The sequence below is a fragment of the Cetorhinus maximus genome, chromosome 16 (genome assembly GCF_964194155.1).
Source record: "Cetorhinus maximus chromosome 16, sCetMax3.hap1.1, whole genome shotgun sequence".
Lineage (NCBI taxonomy): Eukaryota > Metazoa > Chordata > Chondrichthyes > Lamniformes > Cetorhinidae > Cetorhinus > Cetorhinus maximus.
The window spans coordinates 8,923,733-8,946,706 of NC_135894.1; the positions used below are offsets into that span (position 1 = coordinate 8,923,733).

General features: G+C 43.3%; 1 protein-coding gene across 2 annotated transcripts in view; it reads left to right on the forward strand.

Annotated features, from left to right (window-relative positions):
• Positions 1-22,744, forward strand: part of egfl6 (EGF-like-domain, multiple 6) — a 70,826-nt gene extending 48,082 nt beyond the window's left edge. For both annotated transcript variants that reach the window (XM_078559351.1, XM_078559352.1), the window contains 4 exons: positions 13,329-13,409; positions 15,673-15,768; positions 16,501-16,766; positions 21,216-22,744. In XM_078559351.1, the coding sequence (XP_078415477.1) occupies positions 13,329-13,409; positions 15,673-15,768; positions 16,501-16,766; positions 21,216-21,326 (554 nt within the window). In that variant the 3' untranslated portion in view covers positions 21,327-22,744. The remainder of the gene's footprint in view (positions 1-13,328; positions 13,410-15,672; positions 15,769-16,500; positions 16,767-21,215) is intronic.
• Positions 22,745-22,974: the final 230 nt, after the last annotated feature.

The window sequence follows — 22,974 nt, forward strand, 5'->3', positions numbered from 1 at the left end:
TGGGGGGATGAATCCAGCGGGCTGGCCTTATAATGATATGCAGACGTATTACAATGAGGTCCCCGACATCTGATGGCGGGGAACACAGCCCACCATCGACAGGCTGAGCAGATGTTCGCAAACTGGTTTCACGACGATGCGAAACCTATTTTTGGCCTTATTGCCTGATTGTCCACTCACGTCACCGAGCACGCCCGACGCCAGCACACATGGACGATTCCATCCAGTGCCTTCCACAACCTCAAGATGTTCCCAAGCGCTTTACATACCTTTGAGCTGTAAACCCTGCGGCCAATTTTCACACACACAAGATCCCACAAACCTTTGTGAGATATATGACCAGGCAATTTGTTTTAGCTGCTCGTTGAGGGATAAGTGTTAGCCAGGACACCGTGAAGAACACCCCTGCTCGTCTTCGAAAATAGGGCCATGGGGTCTTTCATGTCCACCTCAGAGGGTGGACAAGGCCTCCGTTTAATGTCTAATTTGAAATACTGCGCATGCTGGAAATTTGAAATGCTGGAAACATTCAAGAAGCTGTGCACCACCCGTGGAAAGAACAAAGTGAACAGCCCCATTATTAACCCCACGACAATGGGCAAGACACTGTCGGGATGGGGCTTCAACTGTCAATTTCTGGAAAAGCTACTCTAAACATCTGTGCACATGCCCATTGCCATTTTTACAGCAGCAAGACACTTCCAGATGTCCCGCCAAGGAGAGTGGTTTGGTCTCTCACTATGCAATAGGGAAAGCTGGGCAGTGCAGGGATGGCCGGAGCTGCCGGCTGCACAAGGTAACTTTTTTATCGAATCCTTGTGGGCCAGGGGGAGCATGAGTGCTGCCTCCAGACATACAAGAAAACCCTCAGCCTCCATTCTGCTGATTGTGGCTTCTCTCTACCCACTCCTGAAAGCATAACTCCCACTCCACCTCCACCCTGATGTCCTCTTTTCCCCACTGGTGTTCCCTTTTGCTCACTGGCCAGGATGTCCATTTGGTTGACTGCCAAGCAGAAAACTGATCCAAAAGTGATAATGTGACCCTGCTATTAAGTTTGGCTGGGCCTCCACATCGCTGACCCTACTGGGTAATTTGGCCATTATGGCATCTCCCGAACTCTCCCTGCCTCCCTATAACTATTGGGCCGAACATTTCAGTTCTGAGCAAGGCCAGAGACTTGTGTGCTTGCGTTTGGATCACATGATTGTCATCCATATTGGGTTCAGGACTGTTGAAAGTATTTACCATTATTAGAATTCATGAGCTTCTTCAGCTGGGCTAACTCAGTTACTTGGATATGAGCCAAATAAGCAACTTGCCATTTTCTCCACCCGGGGGTAACAGGGTCAAGTGACTCACCACCACCTTCTCAAGGGCAATTAGGAATGCACAATAAAAGCTGGACTTGCCAGCACCAGTCACATCCCATGAATGAATATAAAAAAGCTAACAGGGCAAATGCAAGTGCATTAAGGATTGCAGTAAATGTAATGATTAGACAATGGCTTACACATTTTTTAAATAAGGATTACACTATCCAGTAGGTAAATTTGGGGGTGACTTTTTTTAAGGAACAGAAATACATGTAATTGCTTTCCTGAACTCAATAATTGGTATGATGTATAATCATTTCTGAATGGAACATACTGCCAGTACTTAGTTCTTCAACATCTGAGAGAGGCAGGAGGGCCACATTAATGCCTCGCAGTAAAAGATGTCAGGGATCAGTGCCTGAGTTTCTCACACCATGACCCTGAGGATGCAGACAAAGCTCCTCTCTAATACAGTCCTTGTGACGTTCTTCAGCCAGCCCTGAAGAACAGTTGAACCATTCAGACACCTTCTATATCAATTTCATTCTGGCCATGCATACTCAGAAGCTACTAGTAAACCACTCCACCAACCAATGTCCCAAAACTCATAAAGGCAATCCATTTAATACCAAACATAAACGTCCTCCATTCATTCCTCATCCAAGCGATCAACCCATAGTGCTTTTCTTTCAGGAAGGTTTCCATCTCTGCTGCTCCTAGGAGGTATTCCTCAAGTGGCCTCAGCCAGTGGAAGGCCACTGTTGCTTGAGATGCTCATGGCTAGTGATGTTTGGAGTTTGAGCCTGTGCAGACACAGCTGCAGACTGCAGCAATTGGGCTGCTCCCAGAGCAGTCTGGCCCAGCTGACTTGCTTGCCCCACACAGGTACTCATTGAGAAGGGAGTCCAGGCAAATATGCAAATGTGCTGACATTCTGAGAGAATCCAGTACATACTACTCACAGTGTCCTCGGGGGTTGGGGCTCACCATTTCAATTGATCTTTGGGATAGTTTGCAGAAAACCCCATCCAAAGCACCTATCCATATGATCTAAGTCTCTCTCCACTATGGAGCTCAGAGTCTGCATAGTAGCTATTTGAGGATGCACCGAAATTGCAAATTATTCTAGCATGGATTCCTAATGTGAGGCCCATGCTGCAGTGTCTGGAGGATACACACTCTCCAGTCTAGACTACAGAGTGGTGACAGAGGCAGGATGATGACTCCTTCACACTTTCAGCCATAGCAGTGAGTCTCCTTGACAGGCCATCCAATATCTCATTATATATAGCTGTTTGTGCCAGGCTAACAGTTTTCTTCTCATGGCTAGATCTCTGTTGTCCTCAGCAGCACTGGGAGTAGATGAGGTCTACTGCCTCTGCGGCAGCCTGCTGGTGCAGGGAATTCCTCCACTTGCTGTCTTCTCTTGTTCACTATCTATCCGATGTGGAGTGCCACAGTCTCAGCTGGTGCCTGGGGGGCGGATAGAGTGCCTAGCACTGCAGCCTCAAAGGCACTGTCTTTGTCTGAGGTCTATTCTACTGTCAGCAACTCCTTCAACCATGCTGTTCCCCTCCCTGGCATTGTGCCCCATGGAAGTGCATTGAGAAATGTGTGTTGGGAATGTGAGTGGTGTAATGCATGACTTGTACTTATTGTGTTGAGAGGTGTAGAAGAAGCAAGGTGGAATGATGATGGGGAGATGTTGAGTGTGTAAGGGGTGGCGAGTCATTGTGTAAGTGTTAGGATGCTTGAAGAGTTAGAGTTAGACGCTGTTAGTGTGCAGTGTGAAAAGAAGGAAGAAGAGAGCCATTAGGAATGAGGAAGAGATGTGTCCTCTTGTTCATATGTTGAAGGATATGATGGAGTGTAGATCATAATTGAAAGTGATGTGGAGGGCAGTGAGAAGTGAAGAGCTGTATTCACCCCTACTTACCCCCGTGAGGTCACTGAACTTCTTTCAACAGATCCTAAGGGTGTTGCTGCTAGGATTGATTCTCTCAGTCGTCTCTGTCCAGTCCTTCTTGGGGATATTCCTATAAGTGCTGGTTAGGCTTTCACTAGGACCTTCAGGGATGCATCAGGAAAGTGAAAGGCAGCCACCAACTCATCTGCAACCAGCAAAACTTCCACAGTTGTTTAATGTATCATGAAAGTATGCAACTCAACGTCATTTAAAGAGTTGTGTCTCCACTTTGAATGGAGTTGGGGAAGGTGGGAAAAATTGGACTGGTCACGTGTGCAGCCCAGGGGAATTAAAATGGCCATGTTTTACCTGACAACATTACACAGTCTGCCACCTGTCTGCCCTGCCTGCCTTGAGTAAAAATGGGCCCTCATGTATTGATAAATTGCACCTTCCCAACCACTGCCTTTCTTTTAACAGATGTGGAAATTTTTCCTTTAAATTGCCTAGAAGGTACAAATGTAGCTTGTGCAGGAGTTTGCAAAACTGTCATTGATATAGTGAGAGGCAGGGAAGGGTGGTAGGTGGGGATGTTCATCTGAGGCTGGGGTCAAGGCATATTGTTGAGGTAGAGTAGAGACAACTTCCTTTTGGATCTGCTCTTCCTCAGGAGTGTTTAACACTGACAATGGATGCTAAAGGCATGATTTTTTTGCTTGGTATGTGGATACACGCCCAACACGCCTGTGTGTAAAATAGCACACAATGAAGTCGGGCGAGCATCCCGGTGTCATTGTGCACTCATGTGACATTTCGGTCGGGGGGCGCATGCGAGAGTCAGCAGCGCGCCCGCCAACAATTAAGAGGCCTATTAGGGCCATTCGTGTATTAATTAACTGGGATTTTTCGCTGCCTGTCCAACATTACGGTTGGCGGGCAGGAGATTCGGCCAGGCAGCCTTTGGATTTTAGAGGAAACCTCATCCGAGGGCAGGACGAGGTGGACATTGTGGACACTCTCTGCCTTCAGGGAACTTTCATTGCGTGTTCCCCCACGCCTGCGCAGACTTCAGCACTCGCTCTCTTCCTTCCCCACCCCGGCAGCGCTGAGCCTTTCAGCACGCCTTTTGCGCCGGATGGCCATTAATTGGCCGGCCAGTATGAAATTGCAGTTGAGGGCCGATCGCGGGCGGTGGGCCGTTTCCTGAACGCTCCCGGGCCCACCCACCAACCACCTCAAAACTCTACCCTAAGTGTTTCATTCTCCAGTACCTGGTGTGCTTTGTTGTAAAACAAAATCGATTTTACAACTTCACAATCTCAATGCAGGGCCTTGTATAACAAATATGTACTTTGGATATGTATCTATCCAATATGTATTTATATCTGAGCATTGTAGCCAGTGGACTTTGTAAGATTTTTGATCCCTTCAAACGAATGAACAGAAATTCTGAGGCTGGGCTTCTGTGGGGAATTCTCCAGCACAAAGATTGACAGAGTACCCCCTCTCGTCAAGGAAATGGTGCAAAGATGGCTAAAAATGCTCCTGATTGAAGGTATCTGGGTTTCTTAGCTTTGGAGCTGAATTGTTAATCCCACCAAGAGCAAACTGTCAAATAAAACCAATTTCTTAAGAGTTTTTAAAATAAATCGATATACTTCCCCTACATCACAGAGTCTTCATTTTGAATGACAGAGCGTTCCAGACACAGTTTCCCATGCCTACTATCTTCATCACCTGCGGGGCTAAGAAGGTGCATTCACTTTAACAAGTCTCTCAACACTCCCCATACATTAAATTATAGAAGGTGCCATCACTGTAGACAAACATAGCAGTATTTTGCGCACAGTATGATTCTACAAACAGCAATTAGATCGGGCAATTTGGTTTGTGTGGCTCTTCTTCAGAAAGTGCCATTAGATCTACACCTGAAGAGGCAGATATAACTCTGGTTTACCATCTTATCTGAAGGACAACAATGCAGCACTCCATGGAATTGGCTGCTTCAGTTGGGTTATGTACTCAGTCTTGCTGTGGGGCTGAAAGCAGTATCTACTACTCAAGAGGTACAAGGACTATCAACCTAAGCAGCTCATGTGGTAACATCACTACAAGTTTCCCAGTGCCTGAAGTGAACCAATTGGGTTGTGGGGTCAATGCTATCACACTTTAAAATAAAATTAAAAATACTACTGAAACACTCAGGTTACAGAAGATAAAATATGCTTTGAATAAGAGCAAGGGGAATTCTCCCCAGTATCCTAACCAATATTTCTCTCTCAACTGGCATCATTAAAAGAGATTATCTGGTCCATGATACAATTGCTGTTTGTGGGACTTGCTGCGCACAAGTTAATTGCCGTGTTTCCCTAAAGTACATAAGTGACAACATTTCAAAATTACTTCATTGGCTGTAAAGTATTTGGGGATGTCCTGAAGTCATGAAAATTACTAAGCAAATTTTTTCCTTTAAACAGTAATTTTCTGTATATTAATTACCATTCTGCAAAGTGTACTAATTTAACATACCAAGGTTTTATGGGTGTTCATTTCATTTAGACAGCACCCTGAAAACACCATCTGCTAAGGATCAAAATCCTTAACACTCTCTTCCAAGTACTTAATGGATGTCACCAGCTCGATGAAAAATGTCTAGTTTGAAACATAGGTCACCAAAGAGCTCATAAAAATTAATTATTGTCACAAATTAAACATTGGAAAGTTCTCTTTATTAAATAAAGTTATGTTAGGGCCTAGAATTCCCCTTTAACATAAGAATAACAGCTATGCTGGCAGCTGGTTTGCAGCTAGAGGAGATATTCAAACTAAGGATTAAACACAGAATCATATGACAGGGAACTTGTTTCAAAGGATCATTACTGACAACATGTTTGAAGTAAAGAAACAGTAACACAATAAATGACTGCCTCGGGTTAGATCTTTATCATAGTTATTTTCAACAATAGGCTAAAGATTCGATTCTCCCAAAACAGGAGGCGACAGGCCTAGGAATTCCATCATTAATCAAGTGTGTTGCTAAGGAGTTGAATGCTCTGCAGGAGATTACCCAGAGGTAATAGTCCTCCAAGCAGACCTCACATTAAACAGTTTAGTGTGCATTAAGAGACCAGGCCTTATAATAGTCTCTGAGAACAGTTGGTGCAAAATCTAAACAGATATGTCATAAGGCCAGTTACACACTTTAATTTTGTCGTTTGCCATAAACAAGTAAAAGGAGCCGGGCAAAAGCAAAAATCTGAGGAAATTAGGCACAAGCCATTGGTTTTCCACATTTCTTCCCTGTTACTATGAATACATTAGTACACTTTTGCACAATATTTACAAGGCAATTTTGAGGTACAACTGGTAGATGTGGAATGTTCATTTTAACCCCAAATGATCTGGAAAGAGCTTCTTCCCCCACTTTCAAGTAACCTTGGAAAATGATAGGGGTCTAAATTGGATAACCTTGCAAACTGGGACAGGGGTTACACTTTGCGATTAGCTGTGTCCATTCAGTGTAATGCAGGCAGGATTCAAATGTCATGCTGTCTGATCATTTTAATGATTGCTGTGTGCAGCAAGTACTAACTATGCTGTTCATTGGCTGCATGGCTCAGCAGGGATCATTACCTGCTACTTAAAGCTAACCTGCTCTACCCTATGCTAGCCTGCGCCTTTTCAAGGGAGGGTGCATTATGGCTGCTGGAGGTGTTGAGACCGGTAGGAGTACTGTAGTGCGTTATGCAACAACCAATGGCCGACCATGTGGGAGAGCATGGGCATCAAGGTTTTTCAATGTTGAACTGGAGGTCTTGGTGGAGGAGGTGGAAAGGAAGAAAGATGTCCCATATCTGCAGGGACAGCAGGCCATCCAGACCTATGATGAGAAGGTAGTGTGAACAAAGAGCTGTGGAGGTCAATACTAGGAGTTTAGCCCCAAGGACCTGGATGCAGTGCTGTAAGTTTTATGTCTTATACAAGTGCTCAAAGTTGGTGAATGCATCTTCAATCGTGTGGCCATTCCTCTGGTTTCATACCGGACAGTCCAGTTTTTAGCCAGGCTGGCCAATGTCTGGGTATTGGGTGCCTGGTATTTTATGCTTTAGTACATTTCCCTCAGTGAAGCACTGTCAGAAGCCTATGCTCGTTCCTTTCCCCACTGCAGCAGCCTCAAACTGGGACACAGAAGTTGGTTTTCATCATTTTCCCACCCTCCCCCGCCACTTCATCGTCTCTCAGTTCCTTGCAATTGGACCTTTTCCATCCTGACCCGCGATGAATCTCCTTACGCAATGATGTCATCGCCATACAGGAGATCTGATCTGTAGTGTGTTGCAGGTCCCCTCCAGAGGGGCCCAGGCAGCGGAATCATTACTTCAGCATGCCAATGGTCTGCTCTCTCTCTTTTCTTGAGGCAGCATGGCTCTTATTGTATGCATGCTGTACACGTGTGCTTGGGTTGAGAACCTGAGTCGCAGCTATGTTGTTACTAGCTAGCCCTTGTCATCCAGTAGCCGTGCCATGGTTTGACTTAGTGGTTGAAATACAACTGGCACAGCAGGATGCCACAGAATGAATGCTTCATGATACTGCCAGGATACCAGGCATTCAGTGGCATGATGTGCTGCCTGTTCATCAAGCACCAGCTGGCAATTGAGGAAGTGGAATCCATGTCAATTCCAGTACATGGCAGAGTTGACATGTGGTGCACACAAAGCAAAAACATGCAATAAATGGCATCCTGTACTATAGGGAAGCCTGCAATCCTTACGGACTCTTGTGCTTGCTCTACCTGCTTCTCTCTGGCAGGAAAGAATAAAAATTGCTCTCTCTTTGAACAAACAGCCTCAGTGACCTCCCTCATGCAGCACCGTACTGAAAACTGAACATTGTTGTAACTATCTCCCACTCCAGGCTGGAAGGAGCAGAATGCATAAAAGTTCATTGCCGTGGTCAACTTCACATCCACCAGCAGTGCAATCTTCATCCTGCTCTGAGGTTAGAGTTGTGGCTGTAAAAATGTTGGCCGATGTCAGTGATGGCCTTCAGCATTTGTATTCACTGAGATAGGGGAGTAGCTCCCACAACACCCTGGATGGATATGGGCTTCTGCTAAGAGCCCTCTCCCCACCACCATCAGCTTGTCTTGCTCTGCGTGGCCTCTATTCATTCTCTCTGCCATGCTGTATTCCAAGGGCGATGTTTACCAATATTACTGTGTCTGGGAGAAACTGGTTTGTGCTTGAAGCCTGCCAAAACTCCTCCAGAAGCTGCAATACCACTCGCTTTTGAAATTTGAAACAAATGGAAAGCACCAAAGACATTGTAGTATTGTAGCAACAGCCAATGAAATCTAATCTGTAAGTAGATGATAATCTTTTTAAATAGACCTGGTGCTCTATTCATGTTGCTAAGCAAGGTTAAGGGAAGCCATCAACTGTAGTGTGAATCCACAAAATACTGGCACTGATGTCAGCCAGAGATGTGCACACATGTGATGGATACCATTTTGGAATTCTAATGTGCCTCAGACCCAAAAACAGGCACCACTGAGCCCAATTTCAGCCCAATGGACTCGGGTATCAATGTGTGAAGCACTTAGTTAGTGTTTTTATTGTGTTAATTAAATATTGAAATTTTGTGGGACTTTGTGAGTTATTGACCCACAGATCCAAAGGGAAAACTGCTTAAACTGTATATGTGGAATGTAAGTCTTTAAGAAGGTAAGAATGCCATGTTATCATGGCACAACATATTGGGATACACTGATGGTATGGAGGTATTCCCTGCAATGCTCCATGTTTATCATTTCAGCTTTATTGAATAGAGGCCAAGGAGCTACCCAGGGGAAGATCTAGAGAAAGTGCTGTCACTGAGTTACTTTCACACACCTGCCCGAAGCTGGCTGAAGGCAATAACTCAGCTGCGTAGAATTACATAGAAGTTGATAACATGAAATGTCTTTCAGATAAAACATGAAACAAAATCCCGATCCTCCCTCTCGGCTGGATGTAAAAAATCTAACTATTTTAATGAACGGAGATTCGCCCTAGTGTTCTAGCCAATATTTATCCCTGGTCATTATTTTAAAGCTGTTTGTGGGATTTTGCTGTGTACAAATTGGCTGCCATGTCTTGGGGTCCCTAGCAAAACTGGAGTCCATGGCAATCGGGGGAAAACTCTCCACTAGTTGGAGTCATACCTAGCACAAAGGAAAACAGTTGTGGTTGTTTGAGGTCCATCATCTCAGTTCCAGGACATCACTGCAGGAGTTCCTCAGGGTAGTGTCCCAGGCCCAACCATCTTCAGCTGCTTCATTAATGACCTTCCTTCCATCATAAGGTCAGAAGTGGGGATGTTCGCTAATGATTGCACAATGTTCAGCACCATTCACAACTCCTCAGATACTGAAGCAGTCCATGACCAAATGCAGCAAGACCTGGACAATATCCAGGCTTGAGCTGACAAGTGGCAAGTAACATTTGCACCATACAAGTGCCAGGCAATCACCATCTCCAACAAGTGAGAATCTAACCATCATCCCTTGACATTCAATGGCATCACCAGCACTGAATCCCCCACTATCAACATTCTGGGGGTTACCATTGACCAGAAACTGAACTGGACCAGCCATATAAATACTGTGGCTACAAGAGCAAGTTAGAGGTGAGGAATCCTGAAGTGAGTAACTCACCTCCTGACTCCCCAAAGCCTGTCCTCCACCTACAAGGCACAAGTCAGGAGCGTGATGGAATACTCCCCACTTGCCTGGACGAGTGCAGCTCCCACAACACTCAAGAAGCTCGACACCATCCAAGACAATGCAGCCCACTTGATTGACACCTCATCAACATACATTCACTCCCTCCACCACTGACACATATAGCAGCAATATATATCGCCTACAAGATGCACTTCAGGAACTCACCAAGGTCCCTGAGACAGCACCTTCCAAATCCACGACTGCTACCATCTAGAAGGACAAGGGCAGCAGATAGATGGGAACACTACTACCGGGAGTTCCCCTCCCAGTCACTCACCATCCTGACTTGGAAATATATCACCGTTCCTTCACTGTTGCTGGGTCAAAATGCTGGAACTCCCTCCCTAACAGCACTGTGGGTGCACCTACACCACATGGACTGCAGTGGTTCAAGAAGGCAGCTCACCACCACCTTCTCAAGGGCAACTAGAGATGGGCAATAAATGCTGGCCTAGCCAGCAATGCCCACACCCCCTGAATAAATGATTTTTAAAAATTATATTGCAACAGTCACTACCCTTCAAAAGTACAAAAGCGTTTTGGGGCTTCCTAAGTTAATGAAAGGCATTATATAATTGCAAATTTTATTTCCTTTTCTCTCCGAGTCATTTCTACCTTTATGTGATATCAATAGGTTCCTTCCTGATTCAGCTGCCTCTGGTTGAGGATTACATAGACTACAAAGCTGCAGCTCAACCAGTCCGTGCTGATCCACCCAAACTGTAGTCTAAATCCCATCCCTGTTCCCAATCTCTTTCTGCCTCCTTCCTTCAACTACCTATCGAACCTATCCTTAAAGTTTGATGTGAGGCCCAATTTTAACCTAGAGCAAGAGTCAGACAGGCAGGGTCTGAGATGAGCAGCAAACCACCTGTCTCCCTAGACTTCAGCAGCACGAGAGAGTGCTGGGTAGGGAGTGGCAGCTAGCTGAAGGGTGACAGTGTCATTCGAGTAGTAGGAGGCCAATAGCCAGGACCGATGCACCAATCGAAGACACTCAGCTCAGTGGCAGGGAGAGGGTTCTGGAAAAATCTTATGTTTAGGAATACGGTGGGTGTTCCAGGCACAGAGGAGGCCTAAGTTTGCTTTTTGGAGCCTTGTGGTGCACTCTTTCTTGTCCTGGCCCCACAAAGAAAGTAAAAGAAAAGTTCCTGTGTGGGTCTCTTCCTGCTGTCTTCACCTGGAGGGGAAGCCATGGTGGCTTCCTTCTCAGGTCACCAAGAGCGAAACAAAGCCGTTGGGCCCTGATGACAATGATTCCCCTTAATCTGAGGAAGATCGAGTGTGAAAATTCCTCAGTCACAATTCTTCCACTCACTGTGACAGGAGTAAAAACCATCCACACAAATCAAAAGCAGCCAGCACCCAAAAGAAAGTCTAGCTTAGTTATTTTCTGAAATCATTTAACAATGTGTTACTCAGGGATTCCTTTCACTTCTATAATTTTATAAACCCGTTTCATTACTTCATTTCTCTTTAGGGAAATGTTTCTAGTTTCAAAGATATTCATTGAAAATTTACAGCCATGTCACCAAGTAACAATTTTCTACAAGTGCAGCATTAATTTGTGAGCACACGGGGAAAAAAAAGGGAAAACTGTTTTAATAGATTTACATTAATTGAACATTCCGAGAGGCAGCCTTGTAATAAAAGGTATGTCAATGAATCAAGGGAAGACAAGTACTGTGTCTAAGCATGCAGCTACATGAGGTTACAAAGTCAAGACTAAGTGGTTTTAAAATCTCTTTCTCGCAAGCCTTACGTTTCAACCATGCGCTTGTTTTGAATGAGTGACAGGCAACTATGTGTGAATAAATGTGATGAGAGTTGTGGTTGTTATTTCTGCACCTTCTGAGGTAGGTCTCCACAGGCCAGCAAGGACCGCAGACAGTGGCAGCATTTATACCTGTCCCCAGCAATATAACTATCTTCTCTGGGAGCAGTCTGTCCAGGTCATCCTCAGCATCCCTGGAAGGAATAGGACCAGCACTCAACAGTACTTCTGCCAAAATGAGGGCTGTCGTTGGCAGTGGCACCATGTAGGGGACTATAACATTAATTAAGATAAATAATACAGCAATAAGTCCAGGGAGCAATAGTGTTATGTTACTAGGTGAGCAATCCAGAGGCCTGGACTAATAATTTATGGTTAAAATCCCACCATGGTAGTTTGGGGATTTGAATTCAGTTTTTTTTTAATCCAGAAATAAAAAGCTGGCATCAGCAAAGGTCACCCTGAACCTGTCAGATTGTCATTAAAAACCTAACCAATTCAATTGTGTCTTTCGGGAAGAAAATCTGCTGTCCTTAATGCTGATCTGGACACTATGTGACCCCAATCCCATTTCAGTGTGGTTGACTCAACTTCCCCCTGAAGTGGCCCAACAAGACAATCGGGTCCATCAAATAAAGGGCCATGCCCTTCTCAAGTCAACTAGGGATGGGCAAGAAGTGCCAGCCTTACTGGTGATGCTCACCTAGAATGAATAAAAAAGAAATATACATCATTTTCACTCACTGAAAGGGCTTCAACACTTGTTCTCATTCTGCATGAGTCTTCTGGTGGCCCCAGAAGTTAACTCTTACATTAATGAAGGATCTGGTCAGTCCAACAAAATTACTTCAAATTAATGGTTTTACATTCAGCTCTGAAAATTTATTGACTGTACCATTGTTGTGCTGATCCGATCACCATGCTGTGTATCATTAAGGTTCATGCCACTAAGGGCAGGTGCAAAATTGATGACCCAGTGAAGAGGAAGAGTATCTCCTTCTTCCTGGTCCTCATTTCCCCCAATTTTCCATGATCCTTATCTATCTTGGCCTGTTTCTACATTTTCCTATCTCGCTATACCGGAGGAGGGATCTTAATAAAGCTCAGTCTTAATAACCTTACATCAGGTAGAAGGCTTGCGGTCCCTGAAGGACACAAGTGAATCAGTTGGGGGTACCCAGACGTTTTTTAAAATTAAATTCAAATTCTTTAACTGTCAAGGGGAAATTTGAATTTGTGTTTTGAGTTATTAGCCTAAGCCTCTGGATTACAAGTCCAGGAACATAATTGCAACACCAACAAATACAATTTAATTCACTACTCAGAGGTGCTAACATTCTCCTTTGGTTGTACCTGCCTGCGAAAAGGGCCTGACATTGACTCAGCATTGCCCTCTGGTAAAGCTGAACATGTGGGCGATTGTCAGAGGAAGCTAAGTCCCATCACACAGAAGTGTATAATACCTATTATTAATTAAGTAAGAATTCACTTAAGGTAAGGCTCGTTGGATTTAAAATATGTCACCAGTTCTCACAGGCTTATGTTTTTATTTCCCAATTGTTTCAGTTCCCAGGCGGAACAAAGCCATAGTATTTAGTTCGGTTCTGGGCCAGAAAGAAATCGCTGCACAAGAACCACTTAATAAAGGTAAGGTGGCAACTTGATTCTGCTGTTAAAGATCTGAAAGCGGAGGACTTCAGTACTGTAGCTTCCTGTCGGCACATTGTCACCACAGGTTTTACTGGTTCGAGAGGGATGCTTGCCGGAACTTTTCACCTGCGCCAAGTGTGCAAGATGGGCAATATCAGATCAGCAGCCCATTACAGGGCGCGCTCCATATTCCTTTCCATCACAATACCACCCTCCCTGTTAAAATTGAAAGCTCTGTCCACCGGGGGTCAGTTTTAGATTGTGGACAGGCAACCAATGCAGTGCACAGGGTAAGAGCCCTGGGCTTTATTTAAATGGTGCCAGCGAGCTGCTGGTGCCCAGTGAGCTTCCTAATAGAGTTCATTGAATTCAGGCTGGTGCCACCCCAAGCTGGCAGCGAGGTCAGTCTGGAGGGGGAAGGGGAGTGGGGCAGGTGGGTGGCATTCACTGGTGGGTAAGCCCAGGATGGCAGCGGCCCAGATTATTTTTGTGGGCCTGAGAAGAATAATTAAAACTTGACTTTCTGAAGCTTCTTTTTATAACACTAGTGAAACGTCAAAAAGTGCTCCAACTATTTCTGTCCTAAAACGACAGTCAGAGTGCTGTGTACATCCTAGAACTCCAATTTCCATTTTAAAAGGAGTCGAAAACAGATGGGCACTTCATTTGCCCAAAAGTAGGATCCTGTAAAATGCCAGCAGGTGATATTGCTAGGTTATAGTGTGGTAAGTCGACCAACCCTACTTTGAAGCTGTTTCCACCCTGTTAACACCAATTTGCCAAGTTAAAAATCTACTCTACTGTTTTCGTGCCAAAAACATGTTTGCAATCATACAAAAGAGGTTGACCCAGCAACTGACTCAGTTACATGTGTTGTATTGAAACACAATGGCTCATCAGTGCTGCATAATGTGTGATAAAAATCAGGCACAGCTTCTCGAGCTCAATCCCTTCCCCACATAAAAGAGATTTGTCACACTTTTCCATGACAGTGGTACTTGTTTAAAATGCACAACTCTACGATTTCTCACAAGGTCAACTTTTCCAGAAGTGCCTCCAAATATGAGGGGAACACAATTACTCTGAATTGACTTTATTTGGTAGTCGATCCAGCTGACTGGGGTACAAACGTCTTTCTCGAGAGTGACAGGAAGTGTGCCTATGCCAATGAAATCTTAGCCTTTGCTAAGTTACCTGGGAAAGGTGGCAGTGGTGGTCTTCCAAAAGGAGCAGGAGACAATTCAAAGTCAACTTTCATTTCTAAGATGAACGGTCACTGGACTAGCAATCCAGAGGCCCAGGGTAATGCTCTGGGGACATGGGTTCAAATCCCACCACAGCAGCTGGTGGAATTTAAATTCTATTAATAAATCTGACACATAAAGTAGTCTCAGTAATGATGACATGACAACTATATCCATCTGTTTCACTAATGTCCCTTTAGGGAAGGAAATATGTCATCCTTACCCAATCAGGCCTACATGTAGCTCCAGACTCACTGCAATGTGGTTGACTCTTAACTGCCCTCATTTCGAGGGCAATTAGGGATGGGCAACAAATGCTGGTCTTGCCTACAATGTCCACACCTCATGAAAGAATAAAGAAGGTCAAGGTTCATAGTGCAAAGCACCACTAAGATTTAACACAGAAGATTAGGTAAGATGAGAAATAGCAATTAGGTGGCACAAGAGTTGAGGGCACAAAATGGATGGTGGCAAATTGGCCTGTATTATACACCCTGCACAATTTTCCTTTTCATTCCAAAGTTGAGTTACATCCCCTTGAATTTTAAAGTCTCGAAGATTGTAGGAGGAAAGAAACTGAGGGTGGTCTTGGGTACGAACATATGTTAGAGAAGGAGATTCATTTCTACACAGTGGAGATATGGGGAGGAGGGAGGGCCGATAGGATCAGGTATTTGGAGCTCAGAAGAAAAGCAACAGGAAAGTTCAGAGGAGTGCTGACCATCGAAGAATCGATAATATAGAGAAGCACTAGAAAGGTTACCTGAGCTGTACTGCTGAGAGGCATCTCTTCACAGTGATAATCGGAGGAACCTCTCCGCAGGTTGACTGTGCAGCATTTCAAGGATGAAAATGTGTGGCACAGGAACCTGAACTAGTGGGAGAAATTTACATGTGAAAGTGAAAAGAAGTCATTTCAACAACCTTTATGAAAAAATCCGATTGTAAAGGACTTTCAGTTAAATAAATATGTCAGCTCGTACTGCTTAAATAAGAAAATCTGTGCTTCATTTTAGATTTTTCCATAGACTGCAGTTTTAATCAAGGAATTTGTGAATGGATACAGGACACAGAGGATGACTTTGACTGGAAAGTTGCTGATCGGCCTAATGGTAATTATTCTTTTTTACTTAAGGTACATTTTATTGGAAAGAAATTTAATTTTTAAGTAAAAACACCACTTTTCAACATGTAGCCAGTTATTTATGTTTTTTAATCATTAGGTCATTGACAAATCTAGAAATTAAGATAAAGGGGCAGTTATTTTATCATCAGATTATACTTCCATTAATTACTGTTTATCCCAGAGAAGCAGATAAGTTACTACTTACAATGATACCTTGGTTGATATGTCTTAGAGGTATTGCTAAGACTTAGAGAATTGGCAAAAATCCAGGAGGGAGATGAAGAGGATTTTTTTTTACGTTGTTATGATTCAGAAAACATTGCAGGGCTATGCAAGTGATGCAGGTTTATTTATTTTCTTACAATCACTGTCTTGAGCTTTATCCTGTCTTCCCTTCTACCCCTCCCCTCTCCCAGCTCATATGCTATTAAGGAACTCCTCTGTCTTTCCATCCTTTAAAAATGCACCATTTTTTAACACCCAAATGTGTGTGTGTGTGTATGTGTGTGAGAGACATGATAGAGTGGTGCGTGTGTGTGAGGTGAATTATCTTGAATTATCTTATGACCTCCCCTGCTGCCTTCAGCCTTGATGGCAATCTGAGTTATGAGCTTCAGCCTTCAACTAGGTTTCAATAAAGGATAGATGGATTTTTAGAAAACTTTTACTACCCTAGATTGATTCCCCTCATTAACCAATATTATTTTCCACTCACAAGGTATTGGACATTACATGGCAGTCCCAGCATTTGTCGGTCTTAAGAACGAGGTCGGTCACTTGAAGCTTCTCATCGGTGATTTGACTCTGAAGGATTTCTGTTTGACATTTAAGTATCGGCTTGTAGGAGAGATGGTCGGAAAACTACGTATACTTTCCAATATTGGGGATCCTGCAATCTGGGCGATGAATAGAGATAAAGAGGAAGGCTGGAAGGTTGGAAGTGTCACAGTTGCAGCTAAAAACAGCTCTGAAACCCAAAGGAATGTAAGTCAGTGAGCTACTTTTAATAAGACAACTAGTTTGAGTTTATGATTGATAGGAGTAATGAGGAAGGGGAATAGGATTTCTGCTGTTTTGGTAGATATATATATTAAACACACTGTATAAAATGGTTAGTTAGAACCTATAATCTCAACAATAAAAAGATCTGGGAAATTGTTGAGGTTAAATTAAACACATGCAACAAAGATAAATCATTAAAAAAATTCAGCAAAATTTGACATCTGACAGTCCGTCACTGGTTTCACAGCACACACATTCCAACCTGTCACACGCTGTGATGTAATTTACATAGCTGGGAGTTACAGAGTGTGACTCACCAGTGGGTTTACTTAACTGACCACATTTTGGAAATAAAATTGAAATGCAAGTTGTTTTTCACTTTGTTGAAATGAAATAAAAAGACTAGTAATGAACACACGGAAGTCTTTAAGTATGGCTTCCTCCCAACCCACAGCCCACAAAATCTGTGGGGAACTAAGTGGTTTTAGTGAGTCCGAATGGCCAGACACATGCAATGACATAAAGAAAAACACCTGTTTTCTCTGTAATTAACAACCTGCTAACAAAACCATAGGAGCAGTTTTGAAGGATGGATGTTTGAGATGACCATGTCATTAATTATGGAGAGAACAGGTTTTCTCCTGTTCTTCATTGTGAGACATTCCAGATCCCCACCCTGTGTGGTTAGGTATAAAAAGCCATTCCAAAGACTGGATTTTAAAAGCTCAGGTGATGGCCAGAAAAATAGTTATTTGAAGAAAGTTTGACATGATGTTTGGCGATCACATAAGTCACCAAACATTAGTAAGATGACAAATTATGAAATGCAATTTGCCCCGTGACAATGAGACATTTGGAAGAAAGCAAGTGAGGTAAATGGAGGTTAATAATGCTGAGCAGAGCGTTCAGAGAGTACATATACTCTCAGAGAGTACTCTCCAGAGGGAGCAGGCAAATACATCAGACTGTCATTTGAAACTAAGAGTGACAGGCATATATTTTACAGATATTGTTCCTCAGTGGTGGCGTTTCTTAAAGGGCCACTGTCTTTGTGAAAAAGTTTTTATCGAATGTGCTTTTCTGTGCACCAAGCTGTTGTAAAGCTGCCCTGCCTCACTTTCACCAGGAGAAGATGTGATCAAGGGGAAGGGGGTGAAGTCTGGGGCAAGAAGGGTGCCCCAAAGAAGGATGGCTTCCCTCTGAGTCCTGGATGGGCACACCTCAAATTAAATCTTTCAAAATTACTCGCTGAGCCCCTTCGTGCCCTGAATTCATCTCCTGACAAGCCACAGCTCTCCCACTCAGGCATCCAGCTCACAATATCAGGACCCAAACTGCATATTTAAACCCCACCGCCCCTCCAACTTCCTTCCTGGGGGTTTCCTGCTCACCAGCTAAAAGGAGTAGGTTAAAATTGGGAAATGGCAGCAACCTGGAGAACGTACTTGACTGGCCTCATTTTGAGTGCCCCTACCCAATTTCTGCAAGGCAGCAGGAGTTTAAATTAGGGCTATTGAATTATACACACAGAAGGTGGCCATTTGGCCCATCATGCCCGTGACGGCTCTTCGAAAGAACTATCCAATTAGTCCCATCTTCCTGCTCTATCTTCATGGATCTGCAGATTTGTAAAGGGATGATTGGAGTATTTCTGTATCAGTGATGGATACATTTTTAATCAGACCACCATTTTCAAAGGTTTATTTAATTAAAAATCAACATCTGTTGTGGCCAAGGGACGAATTGAGGTAAGTTTTACAATCAATCAGTCATTCCTAGTAAAATATAAAACACAAAAAAATGATAGAAAGAACAGGTAGCATAATATACTGATCATCAGTTTAGGGTCTTTACATTATCAGAGTTTAAAAGTTTAACAGTCATTAGAGTTTGTTCATTGTGCAATGAGATTATGGCATTGAACTATTATTAATTCTGTCTTAAACCTTAAACTATAACCTGTAGTATCCACACCCTGATTTAAATTTACTCATGGCCAACAGGGCACAAAGGTATGCACCCAAACAACCCACATAGACCAAAACACCCACATTCAATTTCAAATAACTCTCAAGATGTTTACGAATAGTCAGACTATTATATTACTGTAATCACCTGGAGTTCTCGTCTTCTCCCACCAAAGCAAGCACCATCTTTGTGTTTGTTTTAAATTATTCTCTCTTTATGGGGGTCGCTGGCAAGGTCAGCGTTTGTTGTCCATTCCTAATTGCCCTTGAACTGTGTGGCTCTCTAAGTCATTTCAGAGGGCATTTAAAAGTCAACCACATTGCTGTGGATCTGGAGTCACATGTAGGCCAGACCAGATGAGGATGATAGATTTTCCTCCTTAGTAAAGAGTATTAGTGAACCAGATGGGTTTTTATAACAATTGATGATAGCTGTCATGGTTACCATTACTAGCTTTCAATTCCAGATTTTATTAATTGAATTTAAATTCCGCCAGCTACCATGGTGGGATTTGAACCCATATCCCCAGAACATTAGCTTGGGTCTTTGAATTATGAGTCCTGTAACATTACCACTATGCCACCGTCTCCCCCTTTGACAGTAAAGCAAAGGAAATGGATGTGCAGCTGCATTTGATATTTTCTACAGCAGCAATAATTTAATTTTTCTAATTATGCATTGCAGCAAACTAAGTATATATTTGTACAGTAACACATTGTAGTGGGTTTGTATTAATTAAGAAACTGGAACAGAATCATGTCCCCAACTTAGCAACACTATATATCCTATTTACAATTGGGATGCAAAAGTAAGTGCTTGTTTTTTTAAATGTAACCCCACATTTAGTCAGCACATTTGGACTCGACTTTTAAATGGAGATGAGGTGGGTTTGGAAAGGCTGAATCAGCTGAAAAGGCCACAAGGCCAGGGATGCAGAGGTTTGCTGCATCTTAATAGCAGAGCCTCATTCACATATTGTAGGGCCACCTCCCATCCAGCAGCCAGGACAACCTTGCCAGTGTGCAGGATGGATCACCAGCTGCAGGGGGCTGTAGCCAAGGACTCTAGGGAATGGCCCACACCAGCAGGAAGGGAGCATTGGCTCTCGTTGATGAACGGGAGGGCCACAATCAGGGCTGATAATCCAGGTTTGGAGAGGCTGTAAGCTTCCTTGTGAGGCTTGCTGGGGAGAGCACTCCTGACCTCCTGAACTGCAAGGAGTGTTAAAAGAGCCACTTATTTTGGAGAGCTGGCAGGTGCCTGAGTTTCCAGAGCTTGAGCCTACCCTTCATTTACTATTAAATTTAAGTTACAGTGCTGATGTTGTCATCAGGCCGTGACTTTGGTATGTTCATTAGGCCACTCCCTGCCTTTTCTGGGAACCTTGCCCATGGCCTGGTTTCATTTGAGAAGTTACAGAGGTTGCAAAGGGGTTAGTTTGAGGTTATGTTGCTTGCTCTGTATATTTTTGCTCCTTGTCCTTCTGCCACCCAGCAGAGTGGGGAAGTATTTAAAATCAATGTTATAGATTGCACAGAAGCATAGTGTGTTGAACCACTAAGTTGCAGAACAGTAAAAGGCATGTTCATTCCTACAATTTCTCACTTGCCCATTCTTGATTTTAGTTATGTCATCAACGGGGAGTCATTGAGCCAAGCACTTTGTTCATGGATGCAGTGATGTAGGCAAAAATCAAAGGGGATTATTTTATTCATCCTTGGGATGTTAACGTCCCTGTTAAGACCAGCATTTATTGCCCACCCTTAGTTGCCCTGGGAAGGTGGTGGTGGGCCTTTTTGTGAACTGTGTGAACTGCTGCAGTCTGTGTTTGTAGCAGCTTAACACAACTAAATAGTTTGCTGGGCCACTTCTAAAGGGCACTAGTGAGCCAGTTACATTTTTATGACAGGTTCACAGTCTCTATGGACACTAGCTTTTTTTTTCCATTTTCAATTTTTTCAAAACTAATTTCAAATTCTGCACTGCCCTGGTGTGCTGGCCTTTAGTCTGATGTCTGGACTACTTGTCCAGTAACATAACCAGACAACCACAATGTTTTGAGTATGTTTCCTGAATGGCAATTGCAAGAGTATTTTTCTAGCTGCGGCCCTGTATGCTGAGCTACATGAAACTAGAAGCCAAGGAAGCTCTGGATAGACAGCGTCAAGTGTCACCGTCATAGAAAAGAATACAGCCAGACTAGTCCAGAACTGACAACAATGGAGTGAATTCTTTCAGCCCCATTGATGTCGCTGAACTGATATAGGAGAATTTAGTATTAAATGTAGCAATAACAGAACCACTATGTGAACTGTTAGTTGTTAGTGTGAGTTATTTCTGGTCAGGCATAGAAATTCCAAAAAGAGAGATCAAATACACAGCATTACAGGGAAACCATTGGCTATTATCATTTATGACTTATACATTTGAATTTCTGCTTCTGCTTTTTAAATTATTTTGTAGATTGTCTTTGAAGCAGAGCAAGGAAAGGGCAGACTTGGAGAGATTGGATTGGACAATGTTATTCTGACCTCTGGACCTTGCCAAGAAGAGACCTCAGAGAATGATAACTGAGAGACATATATGAAATTTAAAACTCCTGAATTCTTTGGCCTGCAAACATGTGTGAGCACTAAAACTTACTTCAGAAAAGACTGCTCATTGGCCTGTAAAAGATGACATTTTTACGCAGTGAAGTATTCTTATTCTGGTGCCTACATTTCCTGGCATTGCAAGATTCTTACACTCTCGGTTTTGATATTAACTCTTCCAAGCATCTTATGGCATGTTTCCTATCTGTACAATTGTAATGCTGTTGTATCAGCATAGCTGTGTATGTCAGATGTACACTCTCCTAATGATCTTTAAACTAACTACTCACTTGCCTTTTCTTTTACTTGGCCCATTGAACATCCAGTTTGCCAACTGGATTTTTACTGTCATGGGTCATTGACAACAGTATTTTGCCCAATGCTATATTATATGCTAACCAAGTAATGTGATTAAGCACAAGGCTTTTGTAAATGTAAATGTATTAAAAAAAATAATCTATGATATTTGAAAAGTAACAATGGCCAGGATTTTCCGGTCCCACCAGCAGTGGGAAGGGTCTCGTGCAGAACTGGAAAATTTGGAGAGCGGCGAAAAGTCCATTGACTTTGGGCGGGAATTTCTAGTCCCGCTGCCCAATGTAATTTTAAATTTTACGCAGCCTTTACCTTCAGGGTTTGAAGCCATTTACTTTAGTTTTTAATGGAGCAGTGGTTCCTAGATCCTTCCCTATAATGAATGGGAAAAGGTCATTTCCTGGATTCTACAGGAAGGAAAGGGGTGGGGGGGTGGGGTTTGTTGGGAGTGGTTCAGCAAAGACCTTCATGACAGATCTGCAACGCCACACCCCCCTGAATTTTCCACATGACTTCAGGGGTGTCCACAAATGGGAGGATGTTGGCCAACATCTGCAGTGGATGCAGGTCCAGCATATCCATTTAGGGGGGGGCACTCCAGGTCCTCTTGCCTCAATTTCCTTTTCCAATGACCAAAGGATGCCCATTCCAATGACACCCCAAGAAGTTGGCGATGTGTTTGTGCCTGAGACCCCTTGAGTCAGACCGTCTGAGGTGCTTTGGCAGGATAGTGAAGATGGCCAAAAAGTAGGATTCAGCTTTGATTTCAGGTACCCACAAAATCTTTGGGATGTGGAGCCTTCTGTCTATTGCTCTCTAAAAGCAGACAGTAAAGTCCTCAAGACTGGTACACGGTAGCCTGGATAGTCAGAGACGTTTCAGGGCCAATGCACTTCATGGTAGGAAAATACAAGATCATTAGAAAATCAGTCTGAAAAGATCACTTTAATATGATGGCTAAATCATTATCTGTGCCTTTATAACTCCAGTGTTCTGTACCAATGATGAATTTTGATACTGATATTTTGTATTATTTCTTGTGTATTTGTGCAACATTTTGCAATAAAATTTCTCTTTATAGATAAATGCCTTTTTCTGGAACTGACTTCTGCAATTTTTTTAAAATTATGTCCCAGCAAAAAGCTTCAAGTTACTCAGGTTATGAGAGGGTAAATGACAGGCCAGCACCTCACACCCACTTGAGTTGGATGGGTTCCAGCTGTTCTTAGTCAATGTGTTAAGTCTAAGAGCGTTCCATCCAGACCCCTAATTGCTTCATCAAGGTCTCGGTTCCCAACAGCACCTGAACCTTACCT